At 48.7% G+C, this 19070-nt stretch overlaps 1 protein-coding gene across 3 annotated transcripts in view; it reads right to left on the bottom strand.

The window, feature by feature from the left end:
* Positions 1 to 19070, bottom strand: part of ttc17 (tetratricopeptide repeat domain 17) — a 34580-nt gene that overhangs the window by 11792 nt on the left and 3718 nt on the right. The window contains exons 6-25 of one of the 3 annotated variants that reach the window (XM_029252178.1): positions 18672 to 18781; positions 17770 to 17917; positions 17451 to 17590; positions 17198 to 17358; positions 16842 to 16951; positions 16351 to 16497; positions 15966 to 16081; positions 15724 to 15883; positions 15245 to 15316; positions 14791 to 15015; positions 14017 to 14203; positions 10766 to 10870; positions 9982 to 10274; positions 9746 to 9896; positions 9531 to 9651; positions 9253 to 9412; positions 9079 to 9162; positions 8823 to 8942; positions 8573 to 8716; positions 7462 to 7634 (exon numbers count right to left, since the gene is read on the bottom strand). In XM_029252178.1, the coding sequence (XP_029108011.1) occupies positions 7503 to 7634; positions 8573 to 8716; positions 8823 to 8942; positions 9079 to 9162; positions 9253 to 9412; positions 9531 to 9651; positions 9746 to 9896; positions 9982 to 10274; positions 10766 to 10870; positions 14017 to 14203; positions 14791 to 15015; positions 15245 to 15316; positions 15724 to 15883; positions 15966 to 16081; positions 16351 to 16497; positions 16842 to 16951; positions 17198 to 17358; positions 17451 to 17590; positions 17770 to 17917; positions 18672 to 18781 (2886 nt within the window). In that variant the 3' untranslated portion in view covers positions 7462 to 7502. Of the gene's footprint in view, positions 1 to 7441; positions 7635 to 8572; positions 8717 to 8822; positions 8943 to 9078; positions 9163 to 9252; positions 9413 to 9530; positions 9652 to 9745; positions 9897 to 9981; positions 10275 to 10765; positions 10871 to 14016; positions 14204 to 14790; positions 15016 to 15244; positions 15317 to 15723; positions 15884 to 15965; positions 16082 to 16350; positions 16498 to 16841; positions 16952 to 17197; positions 17359 to 17450; positions 17591 to 17769; positions 17918 to 18671; positions 18782 to 19070 lie in introns of those variants that run through there. The other 2 variants (XM_018765480.2, XM_018765482.2) reach the window with 2 other exon arrangements.

Genomic DNA, 19070 nt, shown 5'->3' with positions numbered 1-19070 from the left:
AACTGAGCACCTGTGGCAAACTATACGAAGGCCTGACCATGGTGAAGCTGACCTGTAAGGATGCAGCTAAAAGACGTGGCCACGATGAGCTCGTATCATAGCAGCTGTCAGCGTGTTGCTTACACTGCCCACCAAAGCAAGGAACTCAAGCTGAGCAACTGCAACCCTTGACAGTGCATCAAAAAACAGGAAGTCAGAAACAGGGGCTGTGTATTCTGTGTCGACACGCTCTGAGAACAACCAGCCGGAGCACAGAGTCAAACCCCGGAGAAGGGAGGTACTCATTCATCCATTGTCAACAGCTGCATGTCCAAGACAGGGTTGTGGTTCTCTGGAGCCTATCCCGGAAGCAGAAGGTGACAGTGGCAGGGTACAAACTGGATGGGATGCCAGGCACTCACAGGGCAGCCACCACTGATACACAACTTAGAGAGACCAGCTGACCTGAAACATGTACTTGGACTCGGAGGGAAACACACAGCAAGACGGGGAAAACATGCAAATTCCCCATAGATTAAGTTGGAATCGAACCCGCAGCATTGAGGTGTATGCCGCCAGCATCACCCCCTGCGCCACCAAGCAGCCCAGCCCAACGCCGAGAACTCAAATCACTCTTTGGTGACCATCGCAATGACCGTAGCTCGAGCATAAAAATTCCCACCAGCAACCGAATTTATTCACAACTCAGGAACTCTTGAAGTTCCAATTTCGGATTCAAGGTGACCAATGAAACCTGACCTGAGAACCCATGACCCATTATTTGTTTTCTATGTGTCAAAAGCATTATTTTCACAACGGTATTTTCCACCTCCTGGAAGGCAGGGGCGCAATCTGTCGAACTTGTCTGTCTTGGTATTGCACCGTACTGTGTGTTAATATATAGCGTTTCAGCAGATTTGGCATTCTGTAGCAACCTGGCAATACAGAAGTTATTTCAAGAATGCAAAAAGTGCCAAATAGCACAGAACTGCATGGTGGTCCATCTTGCAGTATCACTTTGAGGACTTTTCCCAGCACCCTGGGATGTACCGCGGTGTTTACGTTTCCGCTTCATACGCACAACACTGTCTCCAGTTCTCCAGACTACGCAGAAAACCATCACTCTGCCAATAAACACTTAGCAGACAACTTTGCAGGAAATCAAAATAAAATTTTGCTAAACACAGAAGAACAGAACTGGCACATAGCCTAAATCATAGGATTTTTTTTTTTTTTTTTTTTAAATCAGTGTGGTCAGGAGCACAAAGCAAATATGTCAGAGAGAAGAGAAAAAAAACTGGCTGCAGCCACCAGTGGGACAGACAGGCTGTCTGTGTTCCCAGGTACCCCAGTGCAATGCATGCTGGGAAAACATGCCACACTCAGCGGCTGGATGAAGGACCTGGGCTGCTGGACCATCCAGACACTGAATTATATTGTGTGTTACAGGCAGAGTCAGAGATATATGCAGTAATTGGCAAATTACATTTATTCATTTAGCACATGATTTGCTGCAAAGTGACGTACAGCTCAGCGTAGACAAAGGTGCATAAACCAAACAAGTGTAAGTAGCGTATCTAGCAATGTAAATGACCTTGGTGAAATAGGTGTGTGGGCTGGTGACACTGCAGAGAGTTCATTGCAACTCGCTTTGGAGGAAACACACATTGGCTGAAACCGCCTGTCCCGAGCGGGGTCACGGCGAGCCGGAGCCTAACCTGGCAACACAGGGCGTAAGGCCAGAGGGGGAGAGGACGCACCCAGGACGGGACGACAGTCCGTCGCAAGGCACCCCAAGCGGGACTCGAACCCCAGACCCACCGGAGAGCAGGACCCGGCCAAACCCTCCGCGCCACCGCACCTGCCGCTTTGGAGGAAAGCGTCTGCTAAATGAAGTAACGTGAACGTAAAGGTAAAATTCATCCGGCGAAGACCTTCGAAGTCCCACAAGGGCACCTGGAGTGCTGAGCTCCACCCAGCAATCACGTCCTAACCGTCCCACTGCACAGGGAGCGCAGGCTGCAGGGTGAGTGACCTCTGACCCCTTGGAACCTACTGGACTGGAGGAGGGCTCTGGGTGCGGGGCCTGTCGGCGGGTGTGCGTGGGGGGGGCTGGGGACTGGAGCAGGCTCGTGCTGGAGCGCGCACACGCCCACGCACGGGAATGGAAACAGATTAAAGGGGTAGTAAACAGGCCGGTGAAAACAGTGCGATAAAGGAAGTGCTCGAACCCACGGACACCTGATAAAGGAGTGCGTGTCCAAACACTTCGCCATCAACAAAACCAAAATACACCTCAATATCTCGGACCTCTAGGAAACGGACTCTTGTTTTTGTCGCTTTTTTGTCCTTTACGCGACGGGGACGGGGGGGGGGGCGGGTCTTTCAATTTCAGTCTCATTTTTAAAGATCCCAATACTGCTGCATCTCTCTGTTTATTTTTCCATTTCTCCGGACAAAATGATGTCAATGGAAGCCGAGCTACAGAGCTATTTATAGAAACGCCCCCGCCCCGCCCTTCCACTGGACCACGTGACACGCAGCAGCGCCGCGAGACGCGCGCGTGTACGGAGCGGCTCGGTGTTTGCGTAGTGTGTTGTGAAAACGTGTGTAAAGTAAAAATAAGTCACGTTCGTATGTGAAAAATGGTTTTCGGGGGTAAAAAAACCCGTGCTGTCAGGTTAAACAAACCCTTCTCAGTTCACACCGTGTTGTCAGGTTAAAAAAAAATGTTTCTAAGGGGAAAAAAAAAACTCAATTAGCTGAAATGGAGGTTATCGTGATTCATGTTAAAGTGTTGTCAAGTAAAAACGTTTTCAAGAGAAAAAAAACCTAATTATGAGGTTTAAAAATCCTGCTTACCATGTTAATCCCGTGTTATCACTTTAAAACCCGCAGGGGTAAAACTATCTCTAGCAGTGTTCAGTCACCCTGGTGAATAAGGTGTGGGGGCTAATAACACTATAGAGTTCATTGGAAGTTGCTTTGGATAAAAGCGTCTGATAAATAAATAAAGGTAAATATAAAACCATGTTGTCATGTTTCCAAGTACAAAAACCTTGCTCTTGGGTAAAAAAAAAAATCTGTCTTGCCATGTAAATAAACATCATGTTAAAGCTTGGGCCCTCAAGTAAAACCTGTTGCCCTTTCAAAACGTGATTTCGGGTATAGAAACGGGTGAAAAAGCGTGCTGTTGGGTAAGAACCACGCCATCATGTTCAAACCCACGTTACGAGATAGACGACTGTGTTGCCGGCTGTATGACTGCGTTCACAGGTGCAAGCAGCGTGGTGGACTCCGCTCCTCTGCACCTCCATTCATCTCTTTCCGAATGGGAAACCCTGCCCCCCCCCCCGCTCCCTGCAGGAAGGGCCCATTGCTGGTGCCGCTGAGCGGAGCCCGGGTTTGGACTGCACCCCCCTCCGTCTCCATTCACACGCGCATTACATAACGCCCCCACCCCACCCTGGCCGCCCCCCACCGAATAAATGCACGGTTTGCTGCGCCAGCATCTTCGATTCACAACTCCCAGGGCTATTTATATTCTGCTCCCCAGATCCGACATGATAAAAATAACAGCGGGTTTGGGACAGACACACACACACACACACACACACACACACACACACACACACACACACTTATGAAATGGAAACTCTCCTGTCAACCTATGAAACTGACCACTGCATTAGGGATGGTCATTTTTAACCCCTCCTCCATGCCCCCACCCTCCGCTATTCTGGGGGGCCCTTGGACCTGGGCCCTTGGCACAAACACTGACATTTAAGTCCAGGGCTGCAGAGGGAGAACAGAACACTGCAATCTATATATAATTTATATGAAAGATGATATTTATAGGCAGAAGTACAGCACCACCCCCCTTGCAGACCCCCCCCCCCAGCAGGGCCCCACATGCAACACCCACCTCTCCGGTTCCTTTCACAAGTTGACATGTTACCGCTCACTGGCTGCTATATTTAGTTTGCCCGCCAGTGCTGTTACTATTCTGAGGCTCGTACATGAGGGGGCGGCAAGGCAGGAGAAAAGTTCCCTTCCACAGTGCGGTACTGCCAAACGTCGTGTTTACATTCAGCCTCTAATCGCACACGCGCACACACACTTGCGCGCACACACAGCTTTGTTTTGTCTATTAGGCCTGACGTTGGGAGTATCTTTGGAGACAACGAAACAGCGAGTTAAAATCCACTAGTGAAGGAGATGTGCAGACGGGGGGGGGGGTTGTGCTGCAGCTCTTATTAGTGTAGCTGATAGAGCTGTCACCTTGTAGTCAAAGTAACGCCTTTGTGAAGACCTTCACCCAACATTGATACAGCAGAAATTTAGGGTACAAGCTTCAGATTGTAAATCTCGGGGGGGGGGAGCATGACGGAGACAAATCGATTGGTAAATCTGAAAGCACATTACATATGTAAGAGTGCAAGACCGTAACATTTACTGGCTCTTATTTACTCTGTAGCTTAAAACAGTGAACATTCTGCAAACACTCGTGTTTTACCTCCACTGCATAGGATTAATACGTTCCAACACGTGGAGAAGCGAGAGTCACTTTCAGTTCTCAGGTCGAAGGTCAACAGATCACAACTCATTGGGTTTGTGAGGACAGGACCCCCGTGACCATGCACGCGCTGTCCAGGCAGCAAGTCTCCAGGGGACGGAAGAGGCGGCTGCTTGAGGACATGGAAGTGCCCATTTACTGTGGAAGGCAGGACCTTCCTCTGCTCCTGCGGCTCTATCCTGTGCAGCTCTTCTCTAGCATCTCCACCACTTTCAGGAGGGCCTGTTGCCTCTTTTGTGCTCTGCTCCCCCACCCACCCCGCTTTCTCCTCTTCCCTCCTCCTCACATCACTTCTAACAGCAGAGCCAGCCTGCGTGTGTGTGCGTGTGTGCGTGCGTGCGCGCGCGCGAGGCGCCGGCTGGCTTGTTTGGGAAATACCTGGTCACGACCAACCCGAGCAGAAGCTGGCTGAGAGCACATCGCCCCCTGCAGTCTGAAAAGGGCAGCGCTGGACACAGAAAACTGCAGAGACACTACAGTGAAGGCAGATGGAGAACTGAGAAATGGACAGAAGAGGAAAAGTTTTTCTTTTTTTTTTTTTTAAATAAAAAATTTCCTTGCTGTGATGGAACATGTAACAGTGGAGCTGAATACAAGCAGCTGGGTGTCCACACAAATGAGTGTATTCTGTGTGATGCATCTGTAACCACCACCTTTATGTGAGCACGCACAAGCAAGTCCTTTTGGAGGAGGGACTAGACTTCCCACAATCCCTTGCTTTCGAAAGTTTTGATCATGTTGGACTGCGACCAGTGCGCTCCTCTTTAGGGGCCGGTGCTGAAGCTCACTTAGTATGAGTTGGATTCTTGAGTTCCAACTGACACAAGTAACCCTAAAAAGGGTGACGAGCTGCAGTGCAAACGTGGGGTGATGAGCAAAGGTTGCATTTCAGTTTACGGCAGGCTAGCAGTCTGTCCTTTTGACTGCTCGCTCTGTCCACCTCCGCCTTGCAAAACTTTGAGAGCTCCCCCCCTTTCCCCAGACCAGCAGTCGGATCCGTTTCACACACCTGTGCACCTGAAAACGGCAAGTCGCACAGAGACGCTGCTCGGCCTGGGAGAAAATCTCCCAAGTCAGCCCTGTCTAGACAAAAATAAGTAACTTTAGTTGGAAGGAAAACCTGCATCTAAGTCCTGTGGCGCCCTCTGGTGACAGAAAGAGTCAATGTCAATACAGCCACTGCAAGTCCAGCTCTCTGGGGAAAGCAGAGTGCCAAGTTAACGAGTGTAAATTTATTTAGGATGGCTTTGCTGACATAAAAGGAACATTTACCTTCACTCACTGGAAAGTTCCTGCTGGAAGCTGAGAAGCAGCAGTAATGTGCAGCGCTTCACACCAGGATTCCACACAAACCACTTGTCTTCTTTTCCTGCTGGCCACAAACTGACAAGGGGACAACAGCACACCACAGACATGCAGCGGCACATCCTGTGCATCGAAATCAAACTCATCCACATATTTTCCTCCAGTTAGGGTTTTATTTTAATTCAACAGCTTCAGCCTTCCCAGCTTAGCAGTTTAACACTGGTCGCTTATTAATGAAAATTCCGATGTTACAATAATTCTCTGCACTTTGAAAATAAAACACAAAAAGAAAAAAATTAACAGTCCTGCACGGATGCAGTAGTGTACCCATCAACATTGTGTGCGGTTTCTCCTTTGCGTTCGGCACATGTAGCAAGGCACGAATCCCAAGTGCGAACCCAAGTCTGAAAACAATCGGAATAACAGCCCCAAATCCTCTCGAGCTTTGTGTGAACTCTGGAAAAAAAGATGGAGCGCACCCAAATACCTGCATGTTTGTTCTCGTAACGTCACTGAACAAACATGTCCGTCACACGCTCTCAGCGCAACTCGTTCAACCTGGAAAGCGGATGCCGTGGAAGACGCATTTCTTTCGGAAGACTTAGTCCATGAGCAGAGCTCCCCTCCCAGATGAAACGCAGCAGGTGCAGCCAAGGGAGGCGAGTTGTGAGGGACAAGGTCTCCGATAGCCACCACATTTCCAGTGTGTGGATACAGGCAACAAGAAGTGGTACCTGTGTCAGTCTGAGGAAGGGGGGGTTCAATGAGTCGACCTCTCGGGTCACAGGAGAGATTCTTAGCAGAAGGAAATGAGGGACAGGGAATAAATGTGGTCCTTCAGTCTGGGCTCGAGCTCCAACACAAACCCAGCGATAACACTAACCCGCCCAACACGACTTAATACTGCATGTTCATCATCTTGTAAAAACAACTCAACTGTTTTAAGGCCCTCCAGCCAAGCAGTGTTCTATAAGATCCTGATGTCAGTTTTTTGTTCTGTGCTATATTTACCAAAAACATTCTGCTTTCATCAACAGTATATATATTTAAGTTTGTTCGTAAGAGGTCCCCATTTACAGGAATGGTCCAAAAACCAGTACCAAAAAAAAAAAAAAAAAAAAACTCTTCTCTAAGCAGTAGCAGCAAAAAGAATTATCTGTATTGAGTGCTTCTACAGCCCAGTGCTTCCTGTACCAGGCCAAAAATTTACAAGAACCAGTTTTTAAAACTTTTTTTCCTAAAATCAGCATTATCCTCGACCCACCTCGCTCCACTTTGGAGAACTCTGAAAATCGGAGGCAAGCAGGAGTCAAACGGACCCAAGACGTCAGTGTTCTAGTGACCCAAACCAAGAGGAGGTTCGGATGTGTAAGTGGGGCTGCGCTGACGCCTTAGTAGGCCCCTTGGGGTAAAAACAGAGGGAGAGCATGAGGGCCACCTAGTGGACTGTAAGGGAGTATCAAAAAAACCAATTCTGAACCGACAGCCATTTGTGTCTCTTCGGTAAGAGAAAAATGAAACGTGGAGACCGGCATTTTCAAACACAAAGGGGTAAATGAATACCACTCTGCGTACTCTGTGTGTGTGAGATAGAGAGAGAGAGAGAGAGAGAGAGAGAGAGAGATTCCCTGGCCCGGTCACCCTAGGGCACCCGTCGCTCCTTCTTTGTGAGCAGGTAGCACTGGATGGTACGCAGGCGGTCTTTAGCTGGGGAGAACTCTGGCTGCAACTTCAGCGTGGACTCGTACCACTGCATGGCCTTCTCAAACTCCTCCTGTGGGCAGGAAAACACCAATCATGAGCCTGGGTGACCATTCAACACTGCCCAATAAGATGGCACAGAGCCCAGGCTCCACCTATACAAACCACACCTCAAAGGCTCTATATGTCTCACAGACTGCTGCAGGTGCAAGCAGATGAACATCTCCCTTAGAATCTCTGGACCTTTCGAAATAGGGCTCTGTTTTGGCCAATTCCCACCTTCATGTCCTTGATTTGCTCAACTGCGGTAACCTTTCGGTACTTGGGGGAGCAGAGTCTGGAGGTATTCACTTCACTCTAGTCCAATCAGTGATTCAGCTGCCATCTCTCTCACCTCACCTCCACTGACAAGCTCTATATATAGCGCTGCTAACTCTTATTATAGTTTAAATCGTGCGTCTGGCCACTGGAGCTGACCACCCCCTCGTAACCCACAGCTGACGGAAAGAGGTCCTGCACATGTATAATTTACATTCAAATCTGTCCAGCAGCCCGGATGGCTGCAGCTCCAATCCAGCAGCTGCTGAATAAAACAAACACACTTCATGTGTCTGAACACATTTTGCTTAATATGTTCACTTGGCTGTTTAGAGACTAAAGAAATCACTGAACTGAAATGTGTATCAATTGTCTCCTACAACCTATAAAGCTCAGTAGGCTGTTGGTTTCCAACCCCACGAAACCAAAAGTTACTTTGGGCCTACTGAACGGCGCACTGTGACTTTTGTAGGGCGCCACAGCAGGTAACACCAGTGCCTTGCTGCTCCTGTGCTCTGGGTTGAAATCCAGATCAGTCTTGTGCAGTTTGCTTGTTCTGCCCACTACAGACCTGCTGCAGAAAAGCAGCTACTGATTACAGGCAGATTTGTTTTGTTTTGTTTCACCTGAGATTGTCACTGCTCACAGCCACCAGTACCCCCAGCTCAGGGTCACAACCTCTCTCCTGCTCACCATGGCGATGTACACGTTAGCGAGGGTGAAGTGGTTGACAACGAAGTGTGGGGCAATCTCGACAGCCATGCGAGCCACAGTGAGGGCGTCCTCCCACAACCGCGCATTTTGGAAGATGTTGGCCAGGCTGATGAGTGGCACATCCTGGGGGGGGTGAGGGGGATGAGTGGCAGCAGGAAAGTGGAACGCAGGACAGGGCGCCGCAATACAGATTCACCCAGAAGTACTGACTGTCCATGGAAAAACTCACCTTCATGTGGTGCGGCGCATGGTTGAGCGCCTGGCGCAGGCAGTCAATAGCTCGCTTGCCTTGACCTTTGACCCTCCAGTACAAGGCTGCCATGCTGGACAGCACCCAGGAGGTCTGGTTCTGAAGATACCACACACACACACACACACACACACACACACACACACACAGTGTTAACGGGGTTTGAGCTGCATCACTAGCTGATCACTGAATGAATGAAGACGTGGTTGACAAAGGGACGGAGGCCGAAACGCACCTTCTCCAGCACCTTGGCGATGCGGGTGCCAACCTGCTCAAAGGACTGCGGGGAGAATTTGTCTTTTCCAAGGTTTTGCAGTACCTGTGAGGTGAGACAATGACACGGAATGAGGTGAAAGCCCAAGGTGCGGAGGGGATCGGGCAGCTCTCGGCTGGGCACTGGTGCGAGTACCTCTCGGAGCTGGCTCTCCCCCGTGTAATGTATGGCTGCGCGGTTGGCCACCCCGCTCAGGTGGTCCAGTGTGTGCATGCTGGCTGGCAGGTTGGCGTTGCACACGGGTTCTGCTGCCGGCTCCTGAATGGGCGTGGCAAAGTCAATGTGCTCTGTGATGCTGTGGGGGTAGAGACCCAAGCAACAGCTGTCAAATCAACATTTTGTACTCGGCAAATAATGAGGCAGCCCACCAAGGTCAGCCTGCTATGAAGGGCACATGCAAACTGAACACTCACTCGATGTTCTTGGCAGACACAGCCAGCCAGGTACTGGCCACAGTGGCGAGTTCTACCCTCCGTGTCCGCTGACACTCCTCTGGCCCCGGCCAGCCTAGACTCGCGTAGTCCCGCCAGCGGCCTGCAGGGGGCAAACCAGAGCACACCAGGCAGAGCACGATTAGTGTGGGGCCCAGGCTTCAACCCCACATGTGAAGGGTAGCAGAGGGAACTACCTGAAGGTCCTGGGGAAGGGATAGTGGGCCCACTAATCTCTAAGACAGAATGGCTGCTGGACGGCTCCCCCTGATGGGCATCCTCATCACCGCTGACACTGTCTGATGACTCTGCCTTGGGCTTCCGAACCCGCTTCACCTGGAATGTGATCTGAGAGCAAAAGGCTCCGTTAGGGATCGCAGCCACAGGGTAAATCACCACAACTCTGCACCAGAGCAAACTATGGGCGACCTACCCACTCTGCGCCCTCATCATCCTCACAGTTGCCAAAACAAGACCCTCCGCTCCTCCCGGCTGCTACGCCATCACTCGTCAGCACGCGGATGCCTCTGAGGTCACCCCGGCGGCCCCCGCTGTCCAGAGCCCCCTCAAAGGCCCCCATGAGCTCCTCCTTTAGCTGCCACTCCTGCTCCTCTTCTTCCTCACTACTTTCTCCACTCATTTTCCCTTCTCCTGCTTTTCCAGCACTTCTTCTGTCTGTTTCTTCGTGTCCAGCTCCCCCAGAGCCATTGCTCTCAAATACCACAGCTAGGAAGAAAAGAAAAAGTGACTTCATCAAAAGTGACACTAAACTACACACATCACATTTACATTTACCCAACACTTTTCTCCAAAGCGACTTATACTTAAGCTACCTACAATTATTTACCCAGGCATAGAGCTGGGTGATTTTTTCCTGCAGCAGTTCAGGGTAAGTACCTTTCGCAAGGGTACTACAGCTGTAGGTAGCATCTGAACCTGTGACCTTTGGGTCCAAAGGCAGCAGCTCTAACTACTGCACAACTAGCTGTCCCATAGTTTTACGTGTTCATTTTAAATGCTCGCATCCAGAATGGTTTTCAAGAGCAGCGGGACAGAAACACCCTACTAATGCCGCACACCAGCAACAAGCACAAGCAGGGGAAAGACAAGGAGAAGGTGGTCCAGTCTTTGGGCACCAGGAAAAGAGAGGGATGGACTCAAAGGGTGGAAGGAAAGCAGGAAAGCCCAGAGGGAGGATGGGGGGACGGAGCTCTTACTCTCCAGAAGGAGCTGGTCCTCCTTAGCTGGGACAGACTGAGGGCCCACAGCAGCTTCCTGCTTCTCCTCCAGCCCATGGTCGTCTGGCGTGCACCGGGAACCTTCTGCACATGTGCATTTTGTTTTAATACACTTTCTCTGAAGCTCAGAGTTGCATAAACTAATATTTGCAAAGCTGTGGCTGTCCAGTGTGGTGATCAGGACCCAACAACTGGATTAATTTACCTTAATTATGTATTAAATTATTGAACACTTCTCTCTAAGGTGACTTACAGCATGAGATTTGTACACTAAGCTAATTACACTGAGATACCAACATGTACAGCAGGGTCATTTTAACTATCAATTCAGAGTTAAGTACCCTGATCAAGGGTGCCACAGCAGGAGGGGGCACGGAAACCTAAGACTGCAAAGCTGAAGGCAAAGCGATGGCCGTAACCACTAGGCCATCTGCTGTCCTACATACAATATATGTCATGTATAGCAGAGAAGCTCAGACATCTTTCATGCAGGAGACAAAAAGGGGAAGTTTTTAAAAGCTTAATGCATTAAAACAATTTAAAAAAAAAAAAAAAGCTACTCCTGAAGGAACCTGCTGGAAGGAATCACCATAGGAAACCTACAGGTTGTATCAACTGAACTGTAATCAGTTCCAAGACAACCTAAAAACAATGGTGTATATATATTTCTGTGCAAAACTTTCCTGTTTTGAATCATCACAGCCTCAAATACTGAGTGCAGCTCATTTCCTGTCCATTCATTGGCTCATGAACATGCATCTCCAAACAGGAATCGGCCAATTGACTCACATAGGTGATGCCATGTGACTGCTGGGTGGCGAGGGGGGTGGGGGTGCACACACGTGTTTGCCCACACGCAGACCTGTGGCACGAGCCTTGAGTGTGCGCGCCTGCATGTGCCAAGAGCGTGAGCGCCTGTTCCGCCTGCGTGTGCATGTGTGTGTATAAAATAAAGTGCTTTGTGAGCTAAATAAGGAAGGTGCTATTTTTAGCTGCTTCAATTATTAAGCACCCAATTCTTTCGCTGGCTTCAAAGCCCTCCTCCCCACTTCTGACATCAGGGACTTTGGGGGGGGTGGGTGCCGTGGAAACGGGAGTTGAGTGGGTGTGTGGAGAGGGAGAGACGAAGACAGAGGGGAGAAGAGCGACCCTCAGAGCAGCAGTCACAATGTGAAATCAAGATCCCAGGGACCTGGCTAAAATTGCTGGTTCTCCATGGTGGCACACGAAAGAGCCAGAGAATGACAGGACCAGAGTGTGCGTGCTTTTGCATGTATGCACACACACCAGGGACTGCAGTCACGGTTTTGCCACTCTGTGTCAGTCTTTCACCAGAGTTGCTCTACAGGCATGGCCCCTTTGAGGAAAACATTCCCCGAATTTGTAGGTAGAACAAGCAGACACGGCCTGTGTGGCACCTGGAGGACAAGTGAACTTTTGTGGGAATAAACGGTGGTGAAGATGCACCGTGCATGTGTAAAAGAAAGCGGAGTCGCATTTTAACTTCAGTCGAACACGCATTGCTCTAGTCATTCAGGTGGGATGGAACACAAATGACAGTCCTACGGTCAGTGACACTCAAATCCAACCTTTGCAGAGCCGTTCATGTGAAAACACAGGCACCTCCCGCTACTCACTTTTCAACACAGCAACATTTTGCCATTTATTCATTTTAATATTATCTTCTTCACTTGTCTATTTTCTGAAGTTTGTTGCGGAGTGACAGCAGGCTGCACTTCCACATCCAGACTTTAAATGGCAGTAAAGAGCACTGAAACAGTAGGAGTGGAGGACTGGATGAACTCACCCGAGTGCATAGCGTTTACAGTTTATGTCTGGTATTCCTGAGTGTCAGTGATCAATCATAACGTGGAATGTTGTACGAGTTCACAGGATAAATCGGTTACCGGCACCGAATAGGAGTTTATGGAGTACTTTCAGTAATAATAAAAACTGATTTTAATCTTTGAACTACATTAATGTTTCTCAAAGTATTTTTATTAAATCTCAGTCCAAGATTTTCAAAAATCTAAATCACAAATAAATCGAGGAATATCTGTATTAGAGGCGGTCCTCAACCTACAACAGGGTTCCATACAGACGACTGTCATAAGTCACAAATAGTGTAGTATATAAACAGTAAGGGCATATAAATAATTAACATGCACAAATGCTATGCTGTGTAAAAGGGCTGTTACTTTTCACTAATTTCACACATTATTCACATTTAACAGTGACACAATATACAGCATGGCATATTCTCATGCTGGACTATTATTTTCATTTTCACTTCTCAATGTACGCTGTTTGCTTTTGTCAACACCCCATAACATTTATACTTGTGCTTACTATCTTTATTATTTTTTTAAAGAGAGGGTACTTGAAGGGAATCACAAATGAAAAGTTTTGTAAACAAAACTCCCATCACAGACACCCACAGAGTAACAAATAAGGTAGGGCCGCCAGCCGGTGTCATCATACAACAGAGGGAGAGGTTGTTGTTACAATCAAATGTTAGTACTCAAAAATATGAGATGACTGTCATAAGTTTGTGTGGTCATAAGTTGTTTATGTGATAAGCTGAGGACTAGATGCATTAAGATTTTGGTTTTGATTGTGCCTGAAGTGGTAAAATGACTGGATTTACAAACTGTGTCATAAACAGACTTCTGCCCAAACTGTGTTTGTAACGTGAGGAACTGGTTTATTTACAGCATCGGAATTCAGCCATTCGAATGGCGGAGGGGGGACATTTCTTTATCACCCGGTATCAGTGCTCACACAAATCTTGCCATGAATGTCGAAATGAAACACAAAGGGCCATGGCTGCTAACACTCGACTCCTTTGTCAGTTAATGCCACATCACAAGCTACGGACCTCAACAGAAGTCCAGTTTTAAGTATTCAGAACTATGCAAAATAAGATTCTTTCACATCTTAAACCTCATCCATACACATTTCAAGCAAGATGTGCTGTTAAGCTAAATTAATTCACCACAAAACGGTTCTAAACTGATGCCTTTACACCCACTCTCTACTAGGTGTAAGATTTATGCTTGTGCTCAGATGGTGGTCCTTCTACACGTTACATCTCAGGACTGACATAGCTTACCACCAGGCAAAGCAGCACTGGTGCCTCACAACCTCTGCAAGTACAATCAGCAAGGTCCTGCCAATGGGAACAGTGACATGTGAACTATATCTACAGACGGGTCAGCAGAGGTACTCACCAGGGCAGGGCTGCCACGTCAGGTTGTACAGTAGTGGGTAGAACTGCAAGCAACGCAACAACGGCAGACTGGCATGACACTGGGGACAGCTGCCTGGGATGAACAGGGCCTGCCGAAACACAGCCAGCGCCCCCGTCAGGTTCCCCTGGGACAGCAGGGCTGTAACCTGGCTCAGCAGAGACAGGGGCTGGGAGCAGAGAGGGAAAGCAAACTTTCTTCTTAATGGTCATTTAAAAGAAAAGAAAATGGGTCTCTTTACAAAGAAATACTCTTACAGAATCATTTCACAACATAATTTCTAATAGTTTTATAATAATAAAGCTCCACAGGGCAATTAATATAAAATTAGCCACAGACAACCCAGCCTCCATCCATCCGTACAACCAAACAACATCAGCAACTGCTTGTTCAGTATAGAGCTGCAGTGCTCCAGAGTCTATCCTAGAGGCATAGGCCACAAGGCAGGGCCCACCCTGGATGGAACATCCATGCATTGCAGGACAACACACACGGGAAACAAACACAAATTCACTGGGAACACATTCTTGGACGGTGAGAATAACCCCACGGAAACGGGAGAAACATGTTAACTCCCCACAGACTGAGCTGGGTTCAAACCCCTAGACACGCCACCTTGTCACCCACTATAGACAACCCTTGCAATGCTAAGTTTAAACAGCTGAAGAAACATGCAGCAGACTGTCAGTGTCCAACCAAGAACTGGCAGCTTGAAACGTCCCATCTCGGCAGGAGCGAAAGACATGGTAGCAGTACCTCGGATGCGTTGAGTGCCAGGGCTTCCTCCAGCAAGGGCTCCGCTTCCTCTGCCAGGCCACGGTGCAACAGCAGGTTGGCCGCATTGAGGAGGCACAGGTCACGGTGCTGTGCTGGAGCGTTGCACAGCGCGTGGAGCACGCAGGAGAGCGCACGGCTGCCATTGCCCTTGGCGCGCCAGTACAGGGCCGCTTCGTTCTGCACGAGCCACTGGAGGGCACCAGACTACAAACACAAATGGGAAAAGAGCAAATTCCCACACGTGAAATGATAAGACACTTACAAGTGGACACTTACAATCATTCCAGCATAATGAATAACCTATCATAGACATAGCATGTGATCCATATATATGTTACATCTGTTCAAAGCTATTTATAAAATATACAGAGCAGGTATCTGTTCACTTTGAGCCAATAATGCTGAACATGTATTCACCAGACATGCATCTCACCAGCTTCAGTGCCCGTGCTATGAGCGTTCCCGTTAGCTCGAGGCTTCGTCCAGAGCTCCGAGACAGCAGCACCTGTAGCAGACACACCCCCGTCAGTTACACTTACCAGCACAACTCACCTCTACCTTAAATTTCAGAGAAGAATCTCAATCGAGTATCTCAATTAGGAGTCCAATAGCACTGTCCAACGTGGCACTTGAACAAGAAGGGTTTTGGGCGATTTGCCTTCGCCGCAACTTATACACAAAAGTACAGCTGCAGCTTACAATTTACACTTTAACCTAGTTCCACCTGCTTCATAGCTAAAGAATCAGTTCAATGAAGTAATGACTAATGCCCAAAGGTACAGCAAAATACGGTCCCCTTGCTGCTTAAACCAGCAAGCTCATGTCACTCTATGCTCCCCACTCCCCTTCTTCACAAACACAAGTGTTATAGTTCTCAACGCAGAGGGTCACACAGGGCTTCCATGAACTGACCTGAGCAGCGAAGGGGTCAGGCAGGTCCTTTCCATCCAGCTCCCACCCAGCTGACATCAGCAAACCCACAGGAAGAGCAGCTGACTGAGGGGGGGCACCACAGTCTGGGGGGTCCGTCACCAGCAGGAGAGGGGCATCCTCATATAGCACCCTCTGAACCCTGTGGCATCAGGGAAAAGGGGCTAGAGGTCAAGCTCAAAAGGAAGCACCTGCTTGTTAACAGAGGCACCTGCGTCACTCACCCAAAGCCACGAGTCTCAGGAGCAAGGTAGAACGTGGGCAGAAGGCCAGTTGCAGGGACAGCAGGGAAACGGTGGGCACACTCAGCCCTGGTTGGCCACAGCTCAGACCAGCTCTCCTGTTTTCAGGGGAGACTAGTGACCACCATGTCAGAGGTACAAACACTCACAAACCCTGCTCACCATGATACTGGAACTCATTTCCCTTCCGTTGCTCAAGTTGTTAACTTTTCACACTTCGGTGCAGCTAGGAGCTGGTAAGGCCACTTAGCCGTCGTAGCCGAAAATACAACATGGACAAGTAAAATTCTGATCATGTTCAGGTCTGTTGTAAACCTCCATACCACCCACCCAGTCATGCACACAAACACACTCATATGGTACTCACCAGCATTGCTGAGGGCCCCATGCCCCACTGGAGAGCTGGGTCCCCCCCTCCAGACACGGAGACGTAGGGCTGGGGTCTCCGTGTCTCGTTCAAGCTCAGCTTTGAGCTCATGGCCATGGTGCCAGTGGCCAACGCCTCCTCCCCAAACTGCTCACAAAAATGCAGGGGAAGGACCCCATCTCACAGTGTTTAGTGTGTGTGTGTGCTGCTACTTTCCCTTAATGCTATTTGAAATGTGACATAAGGACAAGCCAATACCAAAGCAAACAGTAAACAGGCAATACAACGATGCTTCCAGATGTGTTCACAAGGGTGTCTTGATGCTACACTGCATAACCATATCTGGTATATGAAGAACTCACACGTTAAATAACTGAAGGAAGTGAACAAGCTGCAGCCCCAATAGCGCAGTGATTCAAAAGGCCAGCAAACTCACTGAGAAAAGGCAGGAAGCTGAACAACAAGGCTGAGGGAGGTATGCCACTGCTCACCTGGATGGAATGGACGCTCTCAAAGAGGTCCCCGCGATGGTAACGTACAGGGAGGTCAAAGGGGCATAACAGTGAGCCCTGCTGTCCGAGGCGACACATCTGGTGGTTCCCTATGATGCGCACACATGCAAACCGATACAGGCATAGATGTGGTGACACACACAGGAACATGGATACACAAACGCAGATGCACAGTGAGCTCTGTTTTCTCTGAGACCAACAGCTCAGTTGTACCACCATCTTTTCAAAGTTTCTTGGAGTAAATGGTTCCCCAAGTGAAAAATATCAGTGTAAAATGATGAAACAGCAGCAAGACTACTTACTGGCCTCCTGATTCGAAAGGAGGTCCGTCTTACCCAGCTGAGCCTCTTTGGCCATCTGTGTCTCGTGAATGATGTTCCGCAAGATCTGCTCCTCCTGCAGGAGCTTGTGCTTTTCCAGTGCCTCCTGCTGGCGGAGGTAATGGTCATGCTGCTTCTGGTATTCCTTCAACTCGTTCAAGGTGCGCTGCAGGGACCTGTAGAGAGGCACGGAGCAGTCAGGGCTGAGGCTCACCTTGATCCTCTGTCCTAAGCAGAGAGAGAAGTCAGGCAGCACTGTTCTCTTTACCGGTGCTGAGCTTCCAGCCGCTGTTCCAGCTTCTGCTGGCAGAGGACGGCATGCTTACGGCGCAGAGCTTGCTCGAACCCGGAACGGGCCTGCAGGGCCTGCTCGTAGCACAGTACTGAGTGGTTGTACTCCCCAAGCATCTTTGCAGGCGGTGGCAGACATACACAACGCCCAGGGGCAGACACATACAGAGAGAAACAAATTAACTGAGCAGCACGGGAGTAAACAAAGGCAGCATAGGACTGATTCCTGCTGACGTAGGTCAGCCTCCAGAGGGGAGGCCCTAAGAGATCTGCACGGCACCTAGTGCCACACTCACGGCATAGATGTTTCCCAGGGTGTAGTGGCTGGTGAAGAGGTCAGCTGTGAGGTCTAGTGCAGCGTGGGCCAGGATGGCAGCATCAGCAGAGAAGTGTGCGCGGTGCAGGACGTTAGCCATGTTCACCAGCGCCACGTCCTTGTGTTGCCTGTGAGAAGAAACCGTTCTCACTCAGAAAGGTTCTACTATCAGATTGAAAACCTTCCACACCTCCACAACCATCCCACTACAACCATGGAAACATTAAAACACTGCGGTAAATATGACAGCGACTAGGTGATCTTCATCCAGACATGTTCAGCTGATTGTTGGCAAAGACACATCACAGGTGAAATCCCATCCAGCCCCAAAGTGCCTTTGTCCACCTGGAGTCACTGGCCACTCTAGCTGTATTTGCATACTGGGACAAAAGATACACAGCTCATACAGCAAGGAGCTTAAGGTACTTAATAATAATGAGGTTTATCTCTTATTAGTTTCAGTTATCTGATGCCTTCATCTAAAGTAACTGTGAGGTTTATGCTCTAACCCAAATACAATGATTTACCCAATCATACAGAGTAGGGTATTTTTATTGTTAGTTCAGGGTAAACACCTTGATCATGGGTACTACAGCAGGAGTAAGATTCAAACCTGTGTTGTATGACTGCTGTAACCACTACCCCAACTACTGGCCCATTATATTAGTTAGGGAAAATAATACACTTAAAATAGTATGAAAAATTAGGGTCATGAGCAAAAAGGTGCTGGCTCAAGTCCCAGATGGGGCTCTGCTGGTGTACCCTCAAGCAGAGTACTAACTTCTTTTAAAAAAAAAAAAAAAAAAAAAATAGTTCTCAACCCAAATTTGTCAATTTATAGAAGTATTTGTCAAGTAACATCAACACAACAGTTATGTGTACCTTGGAGAGAAGTGCAGTGCTCGCACCGCGCAGTCCACCGCATATCTTGGCTCATTCTTCATGCGCCAATAAAATGATGCCAGGTTGTACAGCACCCAGGAGGAGGAGTTCTGCAGGAAGGCAAGGAAAGTGATTCCTAGGGCACTGAACAACTAGTCCTGCCTATCAACAAGTAGAGTAACTCATCCAGTCACATAGTTTGCTTTAATGTTTGGGGTTGATTCTGTCATCAGTGCTGCCTGCCAGCGGAAGCTTTAAGTAAGTGCTCAGGCGTAGCATTAGAAATGACCAGCAAGCTGCAAAATAAAAGTTAAAAGCTAAATTGAATTATTAATATTGCAACTCTTATTTTGCTGACCCTTTTGTCCAAGGTGACATATGGGGCTAATAATAATTGCC

This window comes from Scleropages formosus, chromosome 5 (assembly GCF_900964775.1).
Source record: "Scleropages formosus chromosome 5, fSclFor1.1, whole genome shotgun sequence".
Lineage (NCBI taxonomy): Eukaryota > Metazoa > Chordata > Actinopteri > Osteoglossiformes > Osteoglossidae > Scleropages > Scleropages formosus.
The sequence above is the reverse complement of the archived record's forward strand: the minus strand, read 5'-3'. Positions and strand labels throughout refer to the sequence as shown.